Source organism: Heterocephalus glaber, unplaced genomic scaffold (assembly GCF_053883595.1).
Source record: "Heterocephalus glaber isolate CG9 unplaced genomic scaffold, H.glaber_assembly_v1.0 deba00001666, whole genome shotgun sequence".
Taxonomy (NCBI): Eukaryota; Metazoa; Chordata; class Mammalia; order Rodentia; family Bathyergidae; genus Heterocephalus; species Heterocephalus glaber.
Window position 1 is genome coordinate 11,812,492 of NW_028258406.1, and position 26,096 is coordinate 11,838,587.

Sequence of the window (26,096 nt, forward strand, 5' to 3'; positions counted from 1 at the left end):
CAGTGTATCCACGACAGGTAAGTATATGAGAGTGGTGCAGATTGCTCAAGGAGGAAAAAAAGGGTAAGGTGCAAATCCCTGGAAATGCCAACTTAAACAATGATTGAAAGCTTTTCCTAACCTTTCAAGGTAAATACTAGTCACTTCCTCTTCTGTGTTCCCACAGCACTTTGGACTACTATTCTAACACTGAAAAGCTTCACTGTAATTATTTGTTCACGTGTCTAAATGTCTTCATATGTGGTGCATCACAGAAGGCAGTGACTGTGTCATCTTAGAGCTGGCACTCAATAAATAGCCTGAACGAAGAAACAAAGTAATGCTATCAGCCACAGACACCTGTATACTCTGAATCAGTCATATCCAATCATCAGTCCATAGGTAAGAGTTACCTGGGTACAATTCTTGGCACCCAGAGAGTGACTGACTCTATGGATTACCATTATGATAGTCAATTTTAACCAAATCACTCCAACAAGAGCTTTAAAATCAATTCTCAGGATTATTAATCATTAGTCCACAGATTAGCAGTTGTTCTTGGAATCTGGATCTGCTGGAAGGAGATTTATTTATTTGTGAAAGACTATTATAGGTATTATTTCTGTCTGGCAGCTGCAAATGATACACTACCTCTGACCACCATCCTCATCTCTCCAGAACCCTCCCCTTTAGAAAACAGGACAAAAGCCTGCCTTGTAATTCTAACTTTGACCTTTTTATCTATCTTAAAATCTCCCACAAGGAAAAAAAGCACTAATAAAAAATTAAATAAAAGCTAAGTATGTTTAAATACCATTAAAAAAACCTGAAGTTTGCTGAACTTTAGTTCTGTGATTAAGTACAGAAATGAAATGGTAGACTATTTGAGTCATGAGTTTCTAATTTATGGTTCAAATGCTAATACCAAGAGTGACATAGGGTATAGGATCAACTCATAATAGATAATTGGTCATATTACTCATAACAACTCATGAAATAAATTTTTCTTTGCTGAGTATAAATTTCTTGCTTTTTATACTGTACTGTGTCTTTTTACTCAAGTTGTTAGACAATAAACACAGTAACAAGTTGTTACCCAATAAATTACAACTCTAAAAGAAACACAGCCAGTTGATTTAAAAGAATCTAACCCATTATAATGATAAAAGAGAAGATATTTATTTTCAGAAAGACAAAAAATGGGTTAAAAAATTAAATCAAGGTTAAACAAGAAAAGGTAAAGAAATTTACCAGCATCTAATACCATCAGAAAGAAGCAGATTCTATAGCATGACTATACTTAACCAAATAAAAACTGTTTACAATCATAAGAAAATACTGTTTCTTGGCAACAAAGGAGGAATACTGAAAAGAATTAGGCTTTCAAATGGTAGAAACAATTTAGACAAGATAGGAGTATCATTGTTAGAAAATTTTGTCCCTGAAAAGCTAATGAAACCCAGCAAATTGACAAAAAAACAAGAGAGAAAAAAATGAAAATTGGAAATATACCCAGAAGGTTCACCATACATCTGAACAATGAAAGGTACAAAGAAGACACAAGATACCAGGAAATTAGAAGCAGGAAGAAATCTAAGATGACACAGGAGCTCCAAGTATAAAGAACAAGTTCAGATTAGGATTTGTCAGAATATACCGTGGGGGAAGATAAAATTGGTAAAAAAAAACTTAATAAATATTGGATGGGCCTGAATGTGCTGAAAGATTTTGACAACAGGGGACACATGGAATGAAAATGTGATATACACATAGAAAATAGGGTTACTCCCAACTTGGTATTCCCATAACATTACTGTACAGATCTCTAACATGCAAAACTGGATTTGGAATTATTTACTTATATCTCTCTCTTCATATGTAGGTACAATAATGACTTCAGATAAATAAGATGTATGTATGAAAGGAAAATAATTATAGTACTGTGTACTAAATGTCTCAGCTGTAGATAGTCTTTATACTGTCACAGTCATGTAAAAATTGAACAAAATTTAAAGCAAAATTATAAAATTCATTAGGATGAATGGGGGCATGAAAGTATGCATGAGTAAAGAGAAAGGAAGTCAAACAGCTAAACCTTACTTTTTTATGAAGGACAACAAAAGACTATCCTACCAATGGTACAAGTCAAGACGAATTAATGAAAGCATATTGTTAAGTGATAGGGAGGTAAATACTGAAAGAAACGCTAAGAGTTGAAAGTAGTGGTCTTTGTGAAGTGAGAAGTAGGAAATGAGAGAGAGTCATAGAAACCATACCAAAGGACTGGTATTTTTCATTAAACACTTTGAAAAACTCTGTTTTTCAAAACTCTAACTGGCTTAAGTTTCATGTATGAATAACACTGGTAAAGAGTCACACAAAAATTTTCAAGAGCATGTAAAGGACAGCAGGCATTGATATGATCTCTATTTTCTCAGCTTGACCTCTGGAGATAGAGATTAACCAGATTTGCATTTGTGGGAGAGGCACAAACCTATAGTATCAAAGGTGGGAAACTTTGAGAAGTACTGCTATCTACTAAGAACCAAACCATGAATGTGAAGCTGAGGGCCACTCTGTTCCTGAAAGTGTTTTCATTTGTAAAACTGCTTGTGATCATCAAGGGAGAACTTGAGTCCGTTTCATAGAAAGGGTTTGTCCTTTGCTGGATATTCGGTGACAAATACAATGCTCCTGATGTCCTAAAGGAAACTGTCGGCTAACTTGCTGGGAGATATTGCCCAATTGCATTGATTTTCCTTTCCGAAAATATAAACTCTTCCCTGAATAGTGATTCACATGCAAGTAATGTACAAAACCGGAATGCTATAAATTGAAGGTAAAAAATAAAAGATATTTTATACGTATTTGCCTCCCTAAATACTCAACCAGACCATTTTTTGGCTAGAGGAATTTGATAACAAATACCTCAGAAGCATAAACAGTTACAAAATTATTAAAAACTTATACAGACATAGTAAGGAATTTTTTCTTCTAAGAAAAAATTGAAAGAAAATGTATTAAAAACATTTTGCTGAAAATGTAAACTCAATAATAAATACACTTTATTACTTTTTATAGGATGGTCTTGTTTTAAATATGGTGGGAAGCCCTTTGGGAGAGGGAAGATTCAATTAAATAAGGTCAGATTAAATGAGGAGGAGACCTCCAACATACCAATCTCTATTTGTGTTAAGATATCAATAGAAATGAAACAACATGAAAAGTAACATATCTGAGTCAAGCAGAAGATGCCGAATCACCTTGCTGCAGACAGGCAGGTCTGTGCATGCCCTACTGAGGTCCTGAGTCGCACAGAACACGTCCAATCAGCCAGCTGCAGGCAGGCAGGTCTGCCCAGGCCCTACCGAGGTCCTGAGTCATGCGGAAGACACCGAGTCACCCCGCTGCAGACAGGCAGCCACCTGGATCCACACTACAAAGACACAGAGGACACCAGACCACCAGACCAAGATACTGAGTGCCGCTGTTCCCGGCCCAGAGGTAGGGTCTTCTAAGCTGTCGTCCCACTGCTCCTGGTCCAGAGGAAGGGACTTCCTGGTCACCATCACTCCCGCTGCTCCCAGACCAGAGGAAAGGGGTTTTGGGCCACCTTCTGTCCCACTGCTCCTGGTCCAGAGGAAGGGACGTCCCAGCCACTATCCCTCCCGTTGCTCCCAGCCCACAGGAAAAGGCTTTTGGGTCACCATCCCTACCGCTGCTCCTGGCCCCTGTACCACCTCACCCAGCTCAGAGGAGGTAATCCATGCAGGTGCTAACAGCCCCCCGCCACAGTTGAAATGAGGAGACATGTAAATAAGTCTCAAAACCAGACTTCCAGATCACCTACAGCAACCCCAAAGGGAAATGAGATGGAACACTCTGATACTCAACCACCTGGACACACTGAACTGGCAACAAAAGGGGATCTGGAAAAAATGAAATCAGAAATAATTTCTCAGATAACAGGAGAAATTGTGCCCCTAGTGCAAAACATGATTAATAAATCTAGAGAGGAGCTCAGGAACATGATGGAATCCCAACATAAGAAACAAATGGAATCCATAAAACAGATGCAAACAGATTTCCAGGACAGGAAAAACTCCACTGAAAGTCTACACAGCAGAATGAGCCAATGTGAGGACAGAATTTCAGACATAGAAGATAAGATTGCAATTAGTGACCAGGAAAAGAAAAATTGCTTCAAAATTATAAGGGAACATGAGAAATCAATCCAGCAGCTGCTAGATGATGCAAAGAAGAATAACATAAGACTGACTGCGCTCAATGAAGAAATAGGAGAGCGTGCAGATGACATAAAAAATCTCTTAACAGAAATAATGGCAGAAAACTTCCCAAGCAGGGGAAAAGAGCTTGATATACAGATAAGTGAGGCATACAGGACTCCAAATAGCCTTGATCAAAAAAAAATCTACACACAGGCATATAACTGTTAAGATTCCAGAAACACAACAGAAGAACAAAATTCTCCAAGCAGTCAGAGAAAAGAAACAAATCCCATACAAAGGAAAGCCCATCAGAATCACACCAGACTTCTCAACAAAAACCATCAAGGCAAGAAGAGCTTGGAGTGACATATTCCAAGCCCTAAAAGAAAACAGCCTCCAAACCAGATTGATGTACCCTCCAAAACTATCTTTCAAAATGGATGGAGAAATAAGATACTTTCACAACAAAGAGCACCTTAGGAACTTCATGAATACCAAACCAGCACTCCAAAGAATTTGACACAATATCCTAGGAACAGACAATGAGGATCACAACCCCAGGAAGCAAAGCAAAATGAACCCATCTGGCATGACAAGAAATTAAATGGAAGGGGGAGAACCCAACAAAAAGAAAAAGTCATGGCAATGACAAGTCAATACGTTTCAGTTATAACCATCAAGGTTAATGGTCTCAATTCACCAATCAAAAGAAATAGACTGGCAGAATGGGTCAAGAAGCAAAATCCAACAATATGCTGCATACAAGAAACACACTTCATTCAAAAGGTAACTCATAGACTGAAAGTTAAAGGGTGGAAAACAATACTACATGCAACAGAAACCTGAAAAAAAGCAGGAGTAGCTATCCTCTTGGCAGATCAAGTAGATTTCAAACCAACACTGATTAAGAGAGACCAAGAAGGACACTACATCCTGGTAAAGGGAAGAATCCAAGAGGAAGAGATGACAATCATAAATAACAATGCACCAAACACTAGTGCACCCAAGTATATAAAACAAATACTAACGGACATGAAAAGTCATATATGCACTAATACAATTGTAGTGGGGGACCTCAACACCCCACGGTCACAAATAGATACATCAACTAGACTAAAAATAAATAATGAAATACTAGAACTCAATCGAACTCTTGAACAAATGAACTTAACAGATGTTTACAGAGTCTTCCACCCCACAAAATCAGAATACACATTCTTCTCAGCTGCACATGGGTCATTCTCCAAAATAGACCACATACTCACACAAAGAACATGTTTAAGTAAGTGCAAAGAAATTGAAGTTATCCCCTGTATATTATCAGACCATAGTGCCATGAAATTGGAGATCCATAGCAGAAGAAACTCAAAAAATTTCATAAACACGTGGAAATTGAACAACACACTTCTGAATAACCAATGGGTCACAGAGGAAATTAAAGAAGAAATCAGACAGTTCCTTCAATTAAATGACAATGACAATACAACATATCGGAATCTATGGGACACAATGAAAGCAGTCTTACAAGGGAAATTCATAGCACTAAATACGCATATTAGGAAAACAGAAGGAGCCCAATTAAACAACCTGATGCTGAACCTCAAGCTTCTAGAAAAAGAAGAGCAGGACAACCCCAAAGCTCATACAAGGGAGGAAATTATAAAGATCAGAGGAGAAATCAATGCAATGGAGACTAAGAGAATGATACAAAAAATCAATGAAGCCAAGAGTTGGTTCTTCAAAAGAATCAACAAAATTGACAGACGTTTAGCCAACCCTGTCAGAAAAAGGAAAGAAAAGGCCCAAATCCATCCAATTAGGAATGAAAAGGGTGAAATTACGACAGACCCAGCAGAAATCCAGAGGATCATCAATACCTACTTCCAGAACCTATATGCCAATAAGATGGACAACACAGAAGAAATGGGCAGATTCCTAGATACATATGAATTACCAAAGTTGAACGAAGAAGACCTAAAAATTCTGAACAACCCAATATCAACCAATGAAATTGAAAATGTAATTAAAAATTTATCAACTAAGAAAAGCCCAGGCCTTGATGGCTTCACTGCTGAATTCTACAAGACATTTAGAGAGGAAATGCTGCCACTACTGTTGAAACTCTTCAATGAAATTGAAAGGGAAGCAATACTCCGAAATTCATTCCTGGAAGCAAGCATCACCTTGATCCGCAAAGCAGAGAAAGACCCAACTGAAAAAGAGAACTATAGGACAATCTCACTAATGAACATAGATGCAAAAATCCTTAATAAGATAATGGCAAACAGAATGCAGAAGATCATCAAGAAGATCATACACCCTGATCAAGTGGGATTCAGCCCAGGGATGCAGGGATGGTTCAACATACGCAAATCAGTCAATGTAATACACTATATCAATAGAGCCAAGGACAAAAACCATATGATTATCTCCATAGACGCAGAAAAAGCATTTGACAAAATCCAACATGCATTTATGATAAAAACCCTACAAAAAATTGGAATACATGGTCTCTACCTCAAACTGATAGAAACCATCTATGAAAAACCAACAGCCAATATCATACTAAATGGTCAAAAACTGAAATCCTTCACACTAAAATCAGGAACAAGACAAGGATGTCCACTATCACCACTCCTGTTCAATATAGTTCTGGAAACATTAGCCACGGCAATTAGACAAGAGAAAGAAATAAAAGGAATAAAGATAGGAAATGAAGAAGTCAAATTGTCATTATTTGCAGATGACATGATACTCTATATAGAAGACCCAAGAATGACACCAAAAGTCTTCTAGACTTAATAACCAAATTCAGTCAAGTAGCTGGTTACAAGGTCAACACACAAAAATCAATAGCTTTCCTCTACACCAAAGACAGACTCACTGAGAGAGAAATAGGGCAAATAATTCCTTTCACAGTAGCATCCAAAAAACTAAAATACCTAGGAATCATCCTAACGAAAGAAATCAAAGACCTCTTCTCTGAAAACTATGGCACTCTGAAAAGAGAGATTGAAGATGATATCAGAAAATGGACAGACATCCCCTGCTCCTGGGTAGGAAGGATTAATATAGTGAAAATGGCCACACTTCCAAAACTGCTATATAGATTTAATGCAATTCCAATTGAGATCCCAGCAGCATACTTCATAGACCTCGAGAAAACAATCCAAAAATTCCTTTGGAACAAGAAGAGACCCAGAACAGCAAAAGCTATTCTAGGTAACAGAGACATGACAGGGGGTATCACAATCCCCAACCTGCAACTATACTACAAAGCTACTGTGATAAAAACAGCATGGTACTGGCAAAGAAACAGACTTGAGGACCAGTGGAACAGATTAGAAGATGCAGAAAAAACATTAGACACATTCAGCCATCTCATCTTTGACAAAGGAGCCAAACACCCTCACTGGAGGAAAGATAGCCTCTTTAATAAATGGTGCTGGAAAAATTGGGCTTCAACTTGCCAAAGATTAAAACTAGACCTGTATCTCTCACCATGCACTAAACTAAAATCAAAATGGATTAAAGATCTAAATATTAAAACAGAAACTCTGAACCAGTTGGAACAGAGGTTAGGTAGAACCCTTGAAGACATCGGTGTAGGAAAAGATTTTATGAACAAAACCTCAGTTGCCCATGAACTACCACAAACAATCAACAAATGGGATCTGTTCTTATTAAAAGGCTTCTGCACAGCAAGGGAAACTACCAGCAGAGTGAAGAGACAACCCACAATGTGGGAAAAAATCTTTACCTGCTCTTCCTCAGACAAAGCTCTACTATCTCGAATCTATGAAGAACTTAAAAACATCAGACCTCCCAAATTTAAAGACCCAATCCAAAAATGGGCATCTGAAATGAACAGACATTTCTCACACAAAGAAGTAGAAATAGCAAATAAATACGTGAAAAAATGTTCAACATCACTGGTCATTCGAGAGATGCAAATGAAAACAACGCTAAGATTCTACTTCACACCAGAAGGAATGGCTGCTATCATGAAATCAAACAATAACAAATGCTGGCGGGGCTGTGGGGAAAGAGCAACCCTGCTCCACTGCTGGTGGGAGTGTAGACTGGTGCAACCACTGTGGAAATCAGTATGGAGATACCTCAAAGAACTAGGACTGGCAGTCTCATTTGACCCCGCTATTCCACTGCTGGGGATCTTCCCCAAAGAATTAAAAGAATCATACCACAGTGATATATGTGCACCCATGTTCACAGCAGCGCAGTTTGTAATAGCTAAAACTTGGAAACAGCCCAAATGCCCATCAACTGGAGACTGGATCAAGAAAATGTGGTTTTATAAAATGGAGTACTACTCAGCCATAAAAAATGAGAAATTAGAGACATTTATAGCTAAGTGGATGCACATTGAGGCAATACTCTTAAGTGAAATAAATAGGACACACGTGTGTAAATACCGAATAGTTTCTCTGGTGTGAGAAACTGAAAGTGTAAATAAGGACCAAATGTATAATAGGTAATGTGAAATAGGAAGAAAAGGGGCAAAGGGGAAGGAAGTGGGAGGGCTAGGGGAAAGGATAGAAGGGAATGGGATTAATATGAGAAAATGGAAAAACAGGAACAAAATCTTTGTAAATAGGGAGGACTGGAGGGGTTGAAGAGAGGGCTGGGCAAGGGTGAAAAATAAGAACCAAGAGAGACTATGTAAAGGTGCAAATTTCCAAGGATGAATGTCATTACATTGTATACTTAAAATGTACCAATGATTAGAATGAATAATCGATAATGTAAAATAGGAAGGAAAGGTCCAAAGGGGTAGGGGTAGTGGGAGGGGCGGGGGAAAGGAAAGAAGGGAAAGGAAAAATGATGAGAAATGGAAAAAAATAGAAATAAAGTCTTTGTAAATAAGGAAGAGTGGAGGGCGTGAAGATAGGGCTAGGAATGGGGAAAAAATAAGAACCAAGATGCAGTATGTAAAGGTACAATTCCCAATGAGAAATGTAATTGTGTTGTATACCTACAATGTACCAATAAAAGAATTTAATACAAAAAAAAACAAAAAAAGAAAAAAGAAAAGTAACATATCTGCCAAACCTCTTCTAAGGGAAGGTTTACTATGCATCTGAGAAATATTTTCCTTTAAACCTTTCATTTTGAAAAATTTCAACCCCATAGAAAATTCAAAAGACAAAAACATGAACACTCATATCTCCTTCACCTAGATTTTTTTTCCAATTACAAAGATTTTACCACAGTTGTGTTCTTGCACTCAAGTGATATTTTTTCTTTCATGTATGTTTGTACACACATATATAACTTTTTTCCCTGTACAATTTGGACACAAGTTGTAGATTGTTTTAGTTAACCCACGAGGCATCTCGGTAAGGATCTCCTAAGGAGAATATTCACCTTCATGACCACAATTCCATTTTAATACTCAAGAAAATTAATTCAATATTAATACATAAGTACATACATAGTCCAAATCTAAACCTTTCTAATTGTCTTTATAGCTCTTTTCATCTTGTTCCTTATTCCAGGATCCAATCAAGTATCACTCATTGCATTTGGTTATTGCATCTCTGGAAGGTTTAATTAAGCTACATTATGTAACACTGCAGTAATTGTGGCCTCAGCTTTTGTTTTGCTGAGAGGATACAGAATAAAAGGCTAACTAAATTGGTAGCGCAACAGAGAAGTGTTTAATTCTTAAAACTAAGGTCAGCCACTAACGTAAAAGCAAGAATACAGAGTACATCTCAGGTGGCAACCTGAGGTTCTAGGAAGTGCCAAACTATCATCCTGACTAGTACATCAAATTATTAAGCTGTTCAAAGTCATTTTGGCTTGACCCTAGGTTTAGAAAAATAATGAACAGGTTTTTTAAAACTTAGCAGTAAGTTAATAAGAACAATGTACTAAAAATTACCTCTCTTGTAGCTGCTCATCAGACATTTGCAGCTCCTCCTTTAAGCGCATGTATCTGTCTTCTCTTAGCAGTCTAGAGCCATCATAGAGGCTGAGCTCTCGATCGTGTATTAACCTAATGGGATAAGGAAAACATTAGGAAATTAGTCAGTTTGAACACTGATTTTATTAGTGGTAGAATCACATAGTCAACATTTTAATCATGGCTATTATTGCTGGCAGTTAAGTCTAACAGATGAACCTTTGAAAATTTCAGGTTGCTAGTACTGTGATACTTGGTAAAACTTAGTTTCATACTGGAAAGCAAAAGGCATGAATACTAGAAGTGGATAGGGAGGAGGAAATTGAAGGAGGAGGAGGAAGACAAAAAGAAAGAGCTGAATAGGTGGCCCAGGAAAACCATGAGGTGTTTATTAATGACCAAGGCAGTTGACACATACTCCTTTGAGTCTAATGTAACTCTTTAAGGGAAAGTATTATCAAAATATTTCCACCTTTGGAATTACAAGATTTAAAGCAACAAAATTTTTCATAATAAATTAACTAAACTGCTATTTCATATCCAACTCTGAGGGTGATCTAATGAACCATCCACACCACAAAAAGCACTGTTTTCAAAGTGCTGCAGAGGGCGAAAAGCACCAATCACTAAGTCTGTCCATACCTGGACTGTAGCTGCCCCACACAGGCTCCACTGATGGCACTGATGGAGGAGAGACTGTATAATGCCAACGTTAGGGGGTATGGCCAGTGGAATCAGTCAGATCTGTATTCAACTCCAGCTCTGTATCTTACTGAATTACTAGGGAGAGGGAAAACTACTTAATCTCTCTAAACTTGCATCTTTTATGAAATTAAGGCAATAATGCCAACCTAATAGAGGTGCTGTTTAAATTAAATAGCTAATGAAAAACAGATGCTTAATACAATTGATCTCAATCTTGATTATACAATAGGGTCTCTGGCAAATGCCAATGTTCAAACCTCAGCCTGAACCAATCACAACAGAATTTGTGGAGATGGAGTGCAAGCATCAATACTTTAAAATTCCCATCCTGCAAAATGATTCCATGGTTAAAATACTGAGAAGCACTGGCTTAGTACAATACCCAGCAGAAGACAATAAGGACTCAGTTAATTACAGCTGCTGCTGCTACTCTGACTATTCTACTTGGTTAAACATGCAAGAGACAAACAGAAAAAGGGAGTATTATTTTATTTCATGTCTGCATTTGTCTGTTTGGGAAAGAAAAATACAAGAGTATGAAATGTTTATGGAAATAAATTTGTGATTATTATTTTTAAGTGGGCTCAAGTCTAATTAGAATTAATCCAATGTATTTGGAACCATAAGTCCTACTCAGTTATCTTTGTATTGTCAAAGAAAAAACTTTGAATAGCTAGCTGGGGCTTACCCTACTTATTTGACCCTTCCTAATAAGTCAAAGTTTAAAATTAAATGTCCACAAGTAAAAAACTAAGATGAAACAAAGATATTATTAATTGCTGAAAATGACACAGGATAGAAATATTTTCTGCAAAAAGATAACACATGAAGTTTAATTTTCTTTTAAAATTAATTTATAGAAGTTTAGGAATGTGTGGATATTTTTTCACACCTAAACTTCAAAATAATGGTTATAGAAATATTATAGTTTTTACCTACAAAGTAAGCTTTTCTGGTCTCTATACAATATAATCAGCTATTATTAGTTTATATTAAAACTACATCTTTTCTTTCTAACAAAAAAAGTAAAGAAAAAAAGTGCAACCAGATCAATCAATAATATAGATATATGAGGAATTTGTAACCTATGTAGCTATGACTCTGACAAAACATAGAAACTTCAGCTGTGGACATGTTACATATATAAATCTTCACATATAAAGTCTTTCAAAGTTATTACTGAAAAAGTTTCCTTTTTTCAGTTCTTACATAGAGAATTCTGCTATGATAGTAGCATTTCCCCAAATGTGCATTATTTGGAGCTTTACTATAGTGTGTTTATCACAATAAATAATCTGTTATTCCACTTGGATATAGAATTAATTTATTTCTAATCCATAATCCAGTTTTATTAAAAAAAAAAAACGATGAACAAGCTCCGTGTTTACTGCTTAAATTGGAATGAAGTGTGTGTGTGTGTCACACTGGGTTTATTTTGTGTAAGAATGACTCAAACAAACCTTTGCAAAACAGTGAGTGTGCCAGCATTGACCCGGTGAATGCCATCCAACAGGACCAGTTTGCCTTCCAGAGCAGCATTCACAAGTGGGGAGGACCTCCAGGCAGTGTCTCCATTGGGAAGAGTGTATCTCTGCTGTAGTAGATCACGTGCTGTCATATCCTAAAACCAATCCCCACCACCACCAAAGAAAATAGAGAATTTAAATTTTAGCGCATAGATTGTAGCTTATTTAGCCTTATAGTCATCTCTGTATGTACATACTATTTCATATAACAACTGGGAAGTCATTTCAAAACCAAAGAGAAAAATCTTTAGAAAGCTTTAAATTTTTTTCTTATTCCTCATTCACATAATACAGTAAGAGTGACAGTTCCCCCTCCCTTTTATTTAGTTTTTTCCTCTTCACATAAAACATTAATTTAGATAATGGTAGTAATTCCCACCTGCTTTTTTAAAATTAATTTTCTTGGTAGATTTTAGATATACATTATGATCACATTCATCATAAGGAATTTATACCTGTATATGATATATCTTGATTCTCCTATTTTTCCTATTTCCCTCTCCTCCCTTCAATCTCCAACTGCTTTTAATGGGATTTAACTCAACTTTACTCTTGCAGTGATCAAAATGTGTTGATTCCATTTTAAAATGAGAGGCCATGCAAACTCAATACTAAAAGATTATTATCAAGAATGTTCATTTTCTTCTAGTTGATGAGTTCTCCTGAGTTCTCTGAGTTCTCTGTGATGGGCCCATCACAGTGACTCACTATATTTAAAGAGGCTTTGGAATGGAGGAACTGAGGACAGTCATCAGATGAGATGCTGGAATTGAGAAACTAGCATGGCACTTACAAGCGATTTTTACATAAAATATGCTAGCACTAAAATAATGTAACATACTTAAACTATTAATAGTTGTGTTATATTAAAAAAATCGTTCTACTGTGAAAAATTTGGTGCCAAGTAATATGAATATTTTTCTTCTGTGTGTTAAGAGTGTCGAAGATGATGATTTGTTACCACCTTTAGATAAATTTTGTGAGACTTACATAAAATAAAAGAAATTTTTATGGTCACTTTTATCTAAAAATTTAAGGTCTTCTGTAAATTCTTTGACAACCACTCCAAGTTTTAAGCAGACAGGAAACTAATGAATATACTTATACTTACAATAACATTGAACCTCTATTGAAACAGATTAAAATGTAAGTTTTACTTCAATGTTCTCCCTATCAAAAGATGCTGATTTAGAAAATATGATACTAGAAAACATGTAGCAGGGCCGGGGATTTAGCTCAGTGGTTCCGCCGCCTGCTTTGCAAGCATAAGGTCCTGAGTTTGATCCCTGGTGCCAAATAAATAAATAAATAAATAAATAAATAAATAAATAAATAAAATAAAAACATGTAGCAACAAAACTTTTTTTAAAAAAGGAAAACAGGCTAGTATTGAATCATAAAGACATACTAATTATTAAGAAACAATAACATTCGATCTTTCCAGCCATAAGGGGATGGTTTTAACATATTAATTATAATTTGGTCTAACTCTTTTGATAATTGTATTTAATTCTTAACCTACAAATTTAAAATTTTATGCAAACTATATAAGCAGCATCACTCCCTGCTGCCAATGACAGTTACAACAGCCAAAACTAAGCTCGTCCCCATCACCAGTGTTTACTGCAATGGTGCAGTGGGGATGAGCTCATTCCCTCTCTGAGCTGTGCAACACACTGCTAAGTGGATTGCTCTAGGCAAAATAAAAAACTTTGAAAATTCTGTGAGTCATTTTCATAGTCATATTTTTAAAATCAAGTGTATATATGTACATAAATACATATATACACACATATATAATCTTTTTAATGTTAAAACAAGTAAACTCTCAGTACTAATTATTCCAGAAAAATATATTCATTATAGAGTTACATAACATATTATCCTAGAAAATTAAACTGGAAACTTGTTTAGCATAGTGGCTTAAAATCAAAGATACGTATCAGAAATAGCTGGGAAATGTGTGGAAAATATATAAGTTTAGGCCTCATTATTCTGAAGGTAAGCCTCACTACCCTAATTGAGTAGGTCCAAATAGCAGTTTTTAAAATTAACATTATGATAATTCTGATGTGCTACCCGGGCAGGGCATACTGTTTTATAAGACATCGAATGATGTGAATCTTTGTCTCATTTATTTACAGTGCTTCCCTCTAGGACTTAATGAGATTACACAAGGATATACAAAATAAACAACAAAATACCATAATTTAAAAGTAAGGTAAAAAAAACAAAGAGTAGGCTTTGTTTCCTTTACACACTCCTACTGGAATTCAGAGAGGAGGTAGCATGAGGAAGTCGTCCCACTTACACCATATTTTCAAAGAAATAGATGGATATTAATTGAATATCCTAGCTCCATCCCACTTATACCATATTTTCAAAGAAATAGATGGATATTAATTGAATATCCTAGCTCCAGACTGAAAACAGATAGAGAAGAGGAATGTCATGACTCTGGAACAAGAGGTTCAGGGTCCTAAGGAGTTGAAGTTAACAAATTTCAATAGAGAATTTTAAAATTTCAATAGAGACAATTCTTCATTGTTATAATAGCATAGCATAAATCACAATTTTGGGCATGATATGAAAAAGCGCTATTTTGTTTGCTCATGTTTCCAAAGTACTATAATATCTTGTAAATTCACACAATGTTTACAGTACTTTCCTCATTCAAGTAAGTAAGCGTTTACTAACAGAGGTGATAAGAAAGACAACTAGCACAAAAAGCTCCCCTTTTTCAACCTAACACTTGGAAACTCCCTTATATTTACTGAAGAAAAATGAAATAATTATTTGTTGTTAAACAAGATGTAAGAGATCAATATAGCTCAATGCTGTTAATGCGAATTGCAAGTACAGACCAGAAATATTCTTACTGTTTTCAATCTTCAGAAGAGTGAAAAGTGGAAAATATTTGGCATTTTTTAGAAAACTAACTCAGTTCAGTTTTAGACTCTATACACAATCTCTTATCTTCATTTCTAATATATCTTACATTAAAATAAAAACCCTCCTGAGAAAAAAAAGACCTTCCTTTTAATGTAAGCTGTTGATTTTTATAAATAAGATCCTACATTAAAGAGAAAAATTCCAGCCTTTCTTTAAAGAGATAGTTGGTTCTATTTCCCCAAAAATAAGAGTGAAAATCAAAAGTTCTTTTCAATTGTGTGAAAATTGCTTTCAATTATGTAAGAATACAAGGACACTAAACTAAAGCTTCACAGAACAACTGGACTAATCAAATCAAATTAGTAAATTTTTTAGAATAGTCTGAATGGGTATGATTTTAAAAAATATGGTGGATATTTTTAAAATGTATTCCGTAAAAGACACATGTGATAAACCCCTACACATATTAAAAGTTATCCCATCATTCCTGCCTCCTTCCTTCCTTCCTTCCTTCCTTTTCTTTCTTCCTTCCTTCCTTCCTTTCTTTCTTTCTTTTCCGAGGATGCAAGGCAGGGAGCAGAAGCACTGAGCTAAATCCCCAGTCCTTATTACCTAATTTTAAGACTTCCTCTAAAGCTACAGTAATCAAGGCAGTTCGCATAAGGAAAGACAAATATATAGATCATTGCAATAAAACAGAAAATCTGGAAACAGAACCACACATATATGGTCCACTGAGTTTTGAAAGATTATTTAACATTAACATTTTATAAAACATAAACTCAACTCAAGAGCAGACGAAAAGATAGTGTTTTCAGCAAATGGTACTAGAACATCTGTTATCCATATGTAAAAAATTAACTTCAACCCTTTATTTCCATACATAAAAATAACTTGAAAGGTTCTATGGACCTAAATATGAAAGACAAAAACTATAAAACTTTAAGAAGAAATTATAAGGGAAAATGTTTATGAATTTAGGGTAGGCAAGAATTTCCTAGGATATAAAAAACATGATGTTTAAAAGAAAGAAATTGATAAATGAGATTCCATCAAAATTTAGAACTTTAAATGACAACGTTAAGAAAATGAAAAGTAGTCCTTATACAGACCATATTTATAACATATATAACCTAAGACCAGAATATATAAAGAACTCTTACAGCTCATTAATAGACAATGCAATTAAAAAGTAGACAGAAGAAGATGATAAATAGCCAGTACGTCTGTACTGTACTATATTGACTTATCATTGTCATGACTTTTTCTTTTTGTTGGATTCTCCCCCTTTGCATTTAATTTCTTGTCGGGCTCAACAGATTCATTCTGCTGGGCTTCCTGGGGTTGTGATCCTTATTGCCTTTTCCTAGGATATTGTCTAAAATTTTCTGGGGTGCTGGTTTGGTATTCATGGAGTTCCTAAGGTGCTCTTTTTCATGAAAGTATCTTATTTCTCCATCAATTTTGAAAGATAGTTTTGCAGGGTACATCAGTCTGGGTTGGAGGCTGTTTTCCTTTAGGGCTTGAAATACATCACTCCAAGCTCTTCTAGCCTTAAGGGTTTGCATTGAGAAGTCTGTTGTGATTCTGATGGACTTTCCTTTGTATGTGATTTGTTTCTTTTCTCTAACTGCTTGTAGAATTTTGTTCTTCTGTTGGGTTTCTGGAATCCGAACTATTATATGCCTATGGGTAGATTTTTTTTTGATCAAGGCTAGTTGGAGTCCTATATGCCTCACTTATCTGTATGTCAAGTTCTTTTCCCCTGCTTGGGAAGTTTTCTGCCGTCAATTCTGTGAACAGATTTTTTATGTCATCTGCACTCTCTGTTTATTCATTGACTCCAATCAGTCTTATGTTATTCTTCTTTGCATCATCTAGCAGCTGCTGGATTGATTTCTCATGGTCCCTTAAAATTCTGAAGCAATTTTTCTTTTCCTAGTCACTAACTGCAATCTTATCTTCTATGTCTGAAATTCTGTCCTCACATTGGCTCATTCTGCTGTGTAGACTTTCAGTGGAGTTTTTAATCTCCTAGAAATCTGTTTGCATCTGTTTTATGGAGTCCATTTGTTTCCTCTGTTGGGATTCCATCATGTTCCTCAGCTTCTCTATTTTTTTTAACTGTGACCTCTGTAGATTTATTAATCATGTCTTGCACTATGAGCACAATCTCTGCTGTTATCTGAGAAATAATTTCCGATTTCATTTTTTCCAGATCCTCTTTTGTTGCCAGTTCAGGGAGTCCAGGTGGTTGAGTATCAGATTGTTCCATCTCATTTCCCTTTGGGGTTGCTATAGGTGATATGGAAGTCTGGTTTTGAGGCTTCTTTACGTGCCTTCTCATTTTGATGGGGGGGAGGGGAGTTCGGGGTGCTGCTGGCGCCTGCGAGTCTGTGCTGGGAGCAGTGCTATAGCGGCCCAGGAGCCTGCACCTGGGTGTTGGGATTGGCTCACCTCCTCTCAATTTTTTTAAAATTTAAATATTCACCATAGATGATTTTTCCTGCCTAAATGCACATCTTTATGAGTAAGTTACAAAGTTAACACTTTTTATACTGTGCTTTTTTTTTTAATGGGCATTTTGAAAGCACACTAATGAAAATCCACATAGATGAATGCCTCCATTTTTGCATATATTTTTCTTATCCCTGAAACCACTCAATTTAAGAGAATAAAAATAGCACTAATGGTATCATTGAACCTGCACCATTTCCTTTCTGCATTTCTTCAAAAATTTTAAAACATGACATGAAATTTAGCTCCTTTAAAGCTACCATTGTCTAACCTTCAAAACCTCACCTTACTCAGTACCCTGTAAAACATATGTAAAGTAAATTTCCTAAGATTCTTTTCTTTTGCAACAAAAGAAACCATACTAAAAATTAAAAATACAGAAGCGTAACTGCATAAAATGTATCAGAGAATATAGATTTGAACCTTCAGGAAGTTTTATTCCTTAAATGTTTTTTAGAACTTCTTTGGGGAGAGGAGTATTTGGTATTGTTTTATTTTAAAACAGGGTTCGTTAAGATACTACATTGCCTAGCCTTGAGCTTGTGATCCTCTTGCCTAAGCCTCCAGAGTGCTGGGATTACAGTCATCTGCCATGATGTCTGGCTAGAACTTTTGAATGGCCCAAGCTAAGATTGCCCTGAGAAATCCAGATATAAGTCATTAGCTCAAAAAAGGAAAAAAACTGTTCTAATAGATTGTGTGTAGAGTGGCTAGAATTAGGTTAGAATTAGTCATATTGTCATTCAAAAAGAAAACTGATACATTTTTAGTACATAAAGAAATTTTAACTATTGTTCTTTAAAACTAAATATTGATATGAAAGTAAAATTTTGCATTATAATATATATATAACTTTTCTAGTAAGAAACTAAAATGACTGGCAACAGTAGGATACCAAACTGTATACAAACTATGAAATCAATCAGGTCTAAAACAATTCACAATTTCATCACATATATGAACTTGGAAGAGTTCCATAAAATATGTTTAACATAATATATTATATGATTAAACATAAATGGATAAAGAAAACTAAACAAGGGTTTTGTGTTCACATGTATGTATATATATGTATATATATGTATATATGTGTATATATGTGTATATATGTATATATATGTATATATATGTATATATGTGTATATATATATGTGTGTGTGTGTATATATATATCACCAAGCCTAATCCTAACTGATACAGCATGGATGTCTCCTAAACCAACAGAGAAGAAATGGAAATGGGAACCTCAAATTTTTTAAAAGCAGAATTTGTCAAAATGTATTAAACTGCACCAGTGGAGATCTTTATATTTCATTGTGTGATTTGTTCTTAACTAAAAGGACAAAAATGCAGAAGATTCAGAGGGAAGAATAAATATTGGGAAATAGAAAATAATGTACGGTGATAAGTCCAAACATACAGGAGTCACGATGAATGTCACTAGGTTAAATCTGCTTATTAAAATTAATACTCAAAAATAAAAGATAACAGGAAACAGGGAGATAGATCTATTGCACATGGAAAGGAGATCAAGAGATGGAGGGAGGGACAAGAACATAAAAAGAATGAAGATGTGTTATGGACATGTACAAACTCCCTACACTGAATGTAATCATTAAGTACTGCAGATGTGTACTAATACAAATTAAAATTAATATGCTCAACAAGAAAAAAAAACTAAACAAGGGAAGATGAAACCAAGAAAGAAAAAGGTGGTATACAAAATGCACACTTTTAAGAAAAATTAAAATTTGAATCTAATCTAATACTCGACATAAAGATTGACATTAAGAGCCAGGGATTTAGCTCAGTGGCCCTGTGCCTGCCTCACAAGCACCAAAACAAAACAAAACAAGAAAAAAAGATTGACACTTTAAAAAGTATATACATATTAACTACTACATTAACACCAAAACGGAAGTAGCATTACAATTCTTTATAATGAGATGGAGAAAATTTGTCCCAATGGTTCAGATCACCATGCACCAGTATTTAAGGAATTAAAAATACAAGTGACAATAATTATTGTACCTTATGCTTATGAAAAGCTTACAAGGGCTGGGGATTTAGCTCAGTGGTTCCGCCGCCTACCTCACAAGTGCAAGGACCCGAGTTCAATCCCCGGTACCAAAAACGAAAAAGATAAAAAGAAAAGCTTACAAGGTGCCAAGTACTCTACATACATTAACTCATGCAATCCTTATATCTCTGAGAAATAGATACAATTATTGACTTCTTTTCCCAGAGGAGAAAACTGAGGTAAGAAGAGGTTGAATTGTTTACCCGGTCAAACAAAGCCAGTGAATAGAGCTAGGTTGTCTTCAAGAATATTATAACCAAACACAGCAACAAATTTCAGTAAATGAAATTTTACAAGGAAAGAGTTTGATCAGGATTAATCAATTCATAGACTGTGGGGTTAAGAGAAGAATGTACTAATTACACACCTCTCAGGCTAGCTTCACAAATCAACTTGTTGTTATACTCTCAATTATCTTCTCTGAGAAGTGTAGTGATTATAAGGTTAACTATTCTATGAAATGACCTCAAATGCAGCTAGCAACCATTGCTTTGCAAAGTTTCTTTTAAATATAGAAGTAAAACAATGAAATAAAAATGTTTTAATTAATAGTAAGAATATCTCTAGGTGAATATGATTTTTCAGTCTCTTATTTCTAAATTAAAATATAAACTATGGCATTTAATTTTTGATTGGGGTAAATAAACTGATAATGATTTTGTTTTCCAATATAAACTAGCTAGAATTCTGTAAGCTTTCCAGCTCTACAAAAAAAAAAATCGTATCGGTCATATAAATACTGAGCAAACCTAGATTGAAGTTCTGCAAGCTAGGAACTTTGCAATGAGGGGTTAATTATGTCCATACCTATTAACCATACATTATTACATAAATATTGTATAAAAAAAAAGTTAATTATTTTTTGGTCTTAGAATAGAAACAAAGCGATTATTTACAGAGACTAAGCATGCTCAGTGAATAGAACACAGGGCATGCCGCCAACATTCCTAGGTGTCATTTATGTTTGATCTTAATAAGGCCTCGTGTTTTACATACTGTATATTGCAAAATTATTTGTAAGCTCTCCCATGCTTGTCCCTCAAGTTTATTCTTTGAAAGAACTATTTTTAATCTTTAATATGTAAAATAAATGTTCCCTATTATGTGTATGTTGATGTTACAAGTCTACCATGGTTGAGTTACTCTACCATCCATGGGAAGTTGATTTTGAATCATTTATAGCTCTATTCATTATGACTACTAGGGTCTATTTCAAGATGATCTACTCTAAACATTTATTTTGTGAACATAGAACAAAACTTTTTGGCTGAAGCTAGTCAGCCAATCAAATCCATTATCCTATTAAAAATCAACTAAACTAAAGGGTATCTTACTAAAATCTCAAAATAAAATAGAAAGTCAGGGTATGTGGAAATAATGTAATATACAATACTATAAATGATGATCTCCAATCAACTAGCCTCCTACTATCCTTCCTATACTATACTAAGCCAGTATACTATCCAGTACTAAGCCAGAAGCTAAAAACATTTTTTTTCCCCTTTCCCTTCCCTTCCGTTGGACTCCCCTCTCTTCCCCTCTCTTTTCCTTTCCTTTTCCTCTCTCTTTCTTTTTTTCCTTAACCACTGGGGATTGATCTCACAGACTTCAAACTAAGCTACATGCCCAGCCTTTTTAAATTTTTTATTTTGAGACAGGGTCTTGCTAAGTCACACAGCCTGAGCTCGAACTTACAATTGTTCTGCTCAGCTTCCCAAAGGGCTAGCATTACCAGCATGTACCACTATGCTCAGGTGAAACACAGCTTCTTAATGTCTTCGCAACTAGCATTCTGTATGTGACACAGGTTCTACCAAGAGTTCTCACATCCAATAGACTGGGAAAATGGCAGTAAGTGCGTATGAGAGCCATGTGGTAGCCAGCACAAAGAAAGCTTTTCTTTTAGGGAGCTATAATGGAAATTCTCCTGCTTGAGTCATTCTTAAATGAGTAAAATTTAAACTCCATTTCTTATCTCTCCCACAAATGCCATAACCTAGCTAATACTCTGCAATAAATATTTCTTAGCTTTAGATAGCCAAAGTGAATACTATTGTCCACAATGTAAACCACAACTTAAAGATAATAATAATATTTAAAACATTAAAATTTTGGAAGAAAATGTTCACAGAAAACTAAATATATTCAAAAAGTTTCAAAAATGAAGGCAAACTGGGTGCAGTTGGTACATGCCTATAATCCCAATGCTTGGGAGGTTGAGGCAGAATGATTTGTGAGTTTGAGACCAACCTGAGCTACATAGTGAGTTCTAGGCCAGACTGGACTATATAGTGAGAGCCCAAATGTCAGGTGATATCACAGCAAATGCCTTGGTAGATCAAGGGCGCTTTTTCCCAGGATAATCAAATTGTGATTCAAATGTCAAGAAGCTATGTGAAGATCAGGAAAAGGGTATTCCAGGACAAAAGGAACAGCCTGTGGAAATGCCTTGAAGGAGAAAGAAGGTAGACATATTTAATGGACTAAAGGTAGCCAGGGACAGCAACATAATTAGCAGAGGATCCAGGAGGGAAGGAAAAGGCTGGTGAAGCCATCATGGGTCAGGTCACTTTTGGCAAGGTTCTTAACACCGGCTGCCTGTTAGAATCTTAAAATACTGAAGTCCAGGTCTCACTTCATGCCAATTACTCCAGACTCACTGGTGGTATGTTCTGGACAGGGATGCTTTACAAAGATCTTGACTGGTTATAATAGACAATCTCATTACTAGAAAGTTCTTAAGTCAGAAGAGTTTTTAGTTCATTCTAAGCACATTGGAAATCCATTGACAGATTATGTGCATGGAAATGATATGATCTTATTTACATTCTTACAACATCACTCTTATTGATCCCTAGTGAATGAATAGATTATACAATGTAAGATATTTTAATTAAATATCTACAAATATTCAAGTGACATGAGTAGTGTTCTTCAAACTATAAAGTAAAATTCCATATGCCAAATGCATTTTGCACCAAAGTTCCATAATGGGACCAGGGAGGATGGGTTGGAGATATCCAAGGTTACGATGGATTCTGTAAAATCAAATGATGGAAGACTCATAATTGGCTGTTGAGGGCAATGAGGAAGAGGGAAAGGATAAGAAATATAACATAGCTTCAATATTTGACAACTCTTGATTGGTTTAATATATACCTTTGTCACCTTCTTCACAAAATTAAAGTTGCTTTTCCTGAATTGTTCCTCCATAGGAGACACTGTGCAGCACAAAGCCAAACACCTCTTCACTAGGTGTGAAATTTGAAAACACTGATGGATGCAGGGAGTTGTTAAGGAGAGAAAAGTAGAGTCCGCTGACTAAGGCAGCACAGAAAAAGATATGCTAAGATTTAAACAATGAATGGGTCAACCTACCTATCTTCCATCTGTGTGACAGCATAATGGGCATCAATCCTCCCCTCTGCAGAGTTCCTGCATGCAGCTACCTAAATTTGGGAGAACTTAAGGGAAATGTACAGGAAATATCCCAGGATGAGGACCTTCTTCAGGTTGTTATATTTTTTTTGTTGCTTAAATTCTTTTATTGGTACATTTTAGGTATACATTTACATTTATCATTGCTTACTTGTACCTGTGCATGATGATCTTGGTTCTTATTTTTTCCCCAATCACTGTGCCCCTTCCCTATTTACAAAGACTTTGTTTCTATTTTTTTCCTTTTCTCATAATTTTTCCTTTCCCTTCTTTCCTTTCCCGTTCCCCTCCCACTTACCCTACCCTTTTGGAACTTTTCTTCCTATTTCAAATTATCAATTATTTATTTTAATCATTGTGATCCTTATTCGCACTTTCAGTTTCTCACACTAGAGAAACTTTCGGTATTTGCACGTGTCCTATTTATTTCACTTATGAGTATGGCCTCAATATACATCCGTTTGGCAATAAATGCCTCTACTTTCTCATTCTTTATGGCTGACTAGTACTCCATTTTATATATAAAACAATCATATCTTCTTTATCCAGTCACCGGTTGATGGGCAATTGGGCTGTTTCCAAAGTGTAGCTATTACAAACTGTGCCGCTATAAACATGGGTGCACATATATCACTGTGGTATGATTCTTTTAATTCTTTTGGGGAGATACCCAGCAGGGGAATAGCTGAGTGAAATGGGACCTCTAGTCCTAGTTCTTTGAGGTATCTCCATGCTGATTTCCACAGTGGTTGTACCAGTCTGCTCTCCCATCAACAGTGGAGAAGGATTCCTATTTCCTCACAACCCCACTAGCATTTGTTATTGGTTGATTTGTTGATAGCAGCCATTCTTTCTGGAGTGAGATGGAATCTCAGTGTTGTTTTCATTTGCATCTCTTGAATGACAAGTGATGCTGAACATTTTTTCATATGTTTATTTGTTGCTTTTACTTCTTTGTCTGAGAAATGTCTGTTCGTTTCAGATGCCTATTTTTGGATTGGGTCTTTAAATTGGGAGGTCTGATTTCTTTCAGTTGTTTATGTATTCTAGATAGTAGTCCTTTGTCTGAGGTACAGTGGCTAAAAATTTTTCCCACTTTGTAGGTTGTCACTTAGCTCTATTGGTAGTTTTTCTTGCAGTGCAGAAGCTTTTTAATAAGATGAGGTCCCAGTTGTTGATTCTTTGTGCCAGTTCCCATGCTACTGAGGTTTTATTCGTAAAGTCTTTCCATATGCCAATGTCTTCAACAGTTCTACCTAACTTATCTTCCAGCAAGTTTAGTATTTGTCTAAATATTTAGATCTTTAATCCACTTCAATCTTAGTTTAGTGCATGGTGATAGATATGGGTCTAGTTTTAATCTACGGCAGGTTGAAATACAGTTTTTCAAACACCATTTATTACATAGGGTATCGTTCCTCCAGTGAGGATGGTTGGCTCCTTTGTCAAAGATGAGGTGTCTGAATATGTCTGGAGTTGTTTCTGCATCTTCTAATCTATCTCAGTGATCCTCTGTTTCTTTCCCAGTACCATGCTGTTTTTACCACAGTAGCTCTGTAGTATAGTTTCAAGTTGGGGGTTGTGATAACCCCAACCATTTCTCTGTTGCCTAGAATTGCTTTTGCTAGTCTAGGTCTCTTCTGGTTACAAATGAATTTTTGGATTGTTTTCTCTAGTTCTGTGAAATATACTGTTGGAGTTTCGATCGGCATTACATTAAATCTATATAGCAGTTTTGGAAGTATGGCCATTCAGTATATTGGTTCTTCCTACCCAGGAAGAAGGGATGTCTTTCCACTTCCTTATATCCTCTTTGATCTCTTTTCTCAGAGTGCTGTAGTTTTCACTGTAGAGGTCTTTTGCTCCCTTTGTTAGGTTGATTCCTAGACATTTCATTTTTTTAGATGCTATTGTAAAAGGAATTGTTTCCCTAATTTCTTTCTCAGTGAGTGTGTTCTTTGTGTACAAGAGGGCTACTGTTTTTGAGTGCTGACCTTGTATCCTGCTACTCTACTGAATCTGTCAATTAAGTCTAGAAGTCTTTTGGCCGAGTTTTTTGGGTCTTTCTATGTAAAGTATCATATCATCAGCAAATAATGACAGTTTAACTGCTTCCTTTCCTATCTTTATTTCTTTTATTTCTTTCTCTTTTCTAATTGCTGTGTCTAATGTTTCCAGAACTATATTGAACAGGAGTGGTGATAGTGGGCATCCTTGTCTTGTTCCTGATTTTAGCATGAAAGTGTTCAGTTTTTGATCGTTTAATATGATGCTGGCTGTTAGTTTTTCATAGACGGCCTTAAGCAGGTTGAGATAAAGACCTTCTATTCCAATTTTCGTTAGGGTTTTTATCATGAATGGGTGTTGGATTTTGTTGAATGCTTTTTAGGTATCTATTGAGATGAACATATGGTTTTTGTTCTTGGCTCTGTTAATATAGTGTATTACATTTATTGATTTATGGATGTTGAACCATCCTTTCATCCCTGGGATAAATCCGACTTGGTCAGGATGTATGATCTTCTTGATGACCGTCTGTATTTTGTTTGCTAGTATCTTGTTGAGGATTGTTGCATCTATGTTCACTAGGGAGATTGGTCTGTAGTTCTCTTTTTGGGTTGAGTCTTTCCCTGGTTTTGGAATCAAAGAAACACTTGTTCCCAGGAATGAATTTAGAAGCCTTGCTTCCCTTTCAATTTCCTTGATGAGTTTAAAGAGTAATGGCGATAGTTCTTCTTTAAATGTCTTGTAGAATTCAGCAGTGAAGCCATCAGGACCTGGACTTTTCTTTGTTGGTAAATTTT

The 26,096-nt window shown here is 35.6% G+C and overlaps 1 protein-coding gene across 3 annotated transcripts in view; it reads right to left on the bottom strand.

Moving 5' to 3' along the window:
* Vwa8 (von Willebrand factor A domain containing 8) overlaps positions 1 to 26,096 on the bottom strand; it is a 443,736-nt gene that overhangs the window by 273,390 nt on the left and 144,250 nt on the right. For all 3 annotated transcript variants that reach the window (XR_015445839.1, XM_004844253.3, XM_087197309.1), the window contains 2 exons: positions 12,300 to 12,460; positions 10,114 to 10,227 (listed from right to left, as the gene is read on the bottom strand). Coding sequence is in view for 2 of the 3 variants with exons in the window: in XM_004844253.3 (XP_004844310.1) it covers positions 10,114 to 10,227; positions 12,300 to 12,460 (275 nt within the window). In the remaining variant the exon portion in view is untranslated. The remainder of the gene's footprint in view (positions 1 to 10,113; positions 10,228 to 12,299; positions 12,461 to 26,096) is intronic.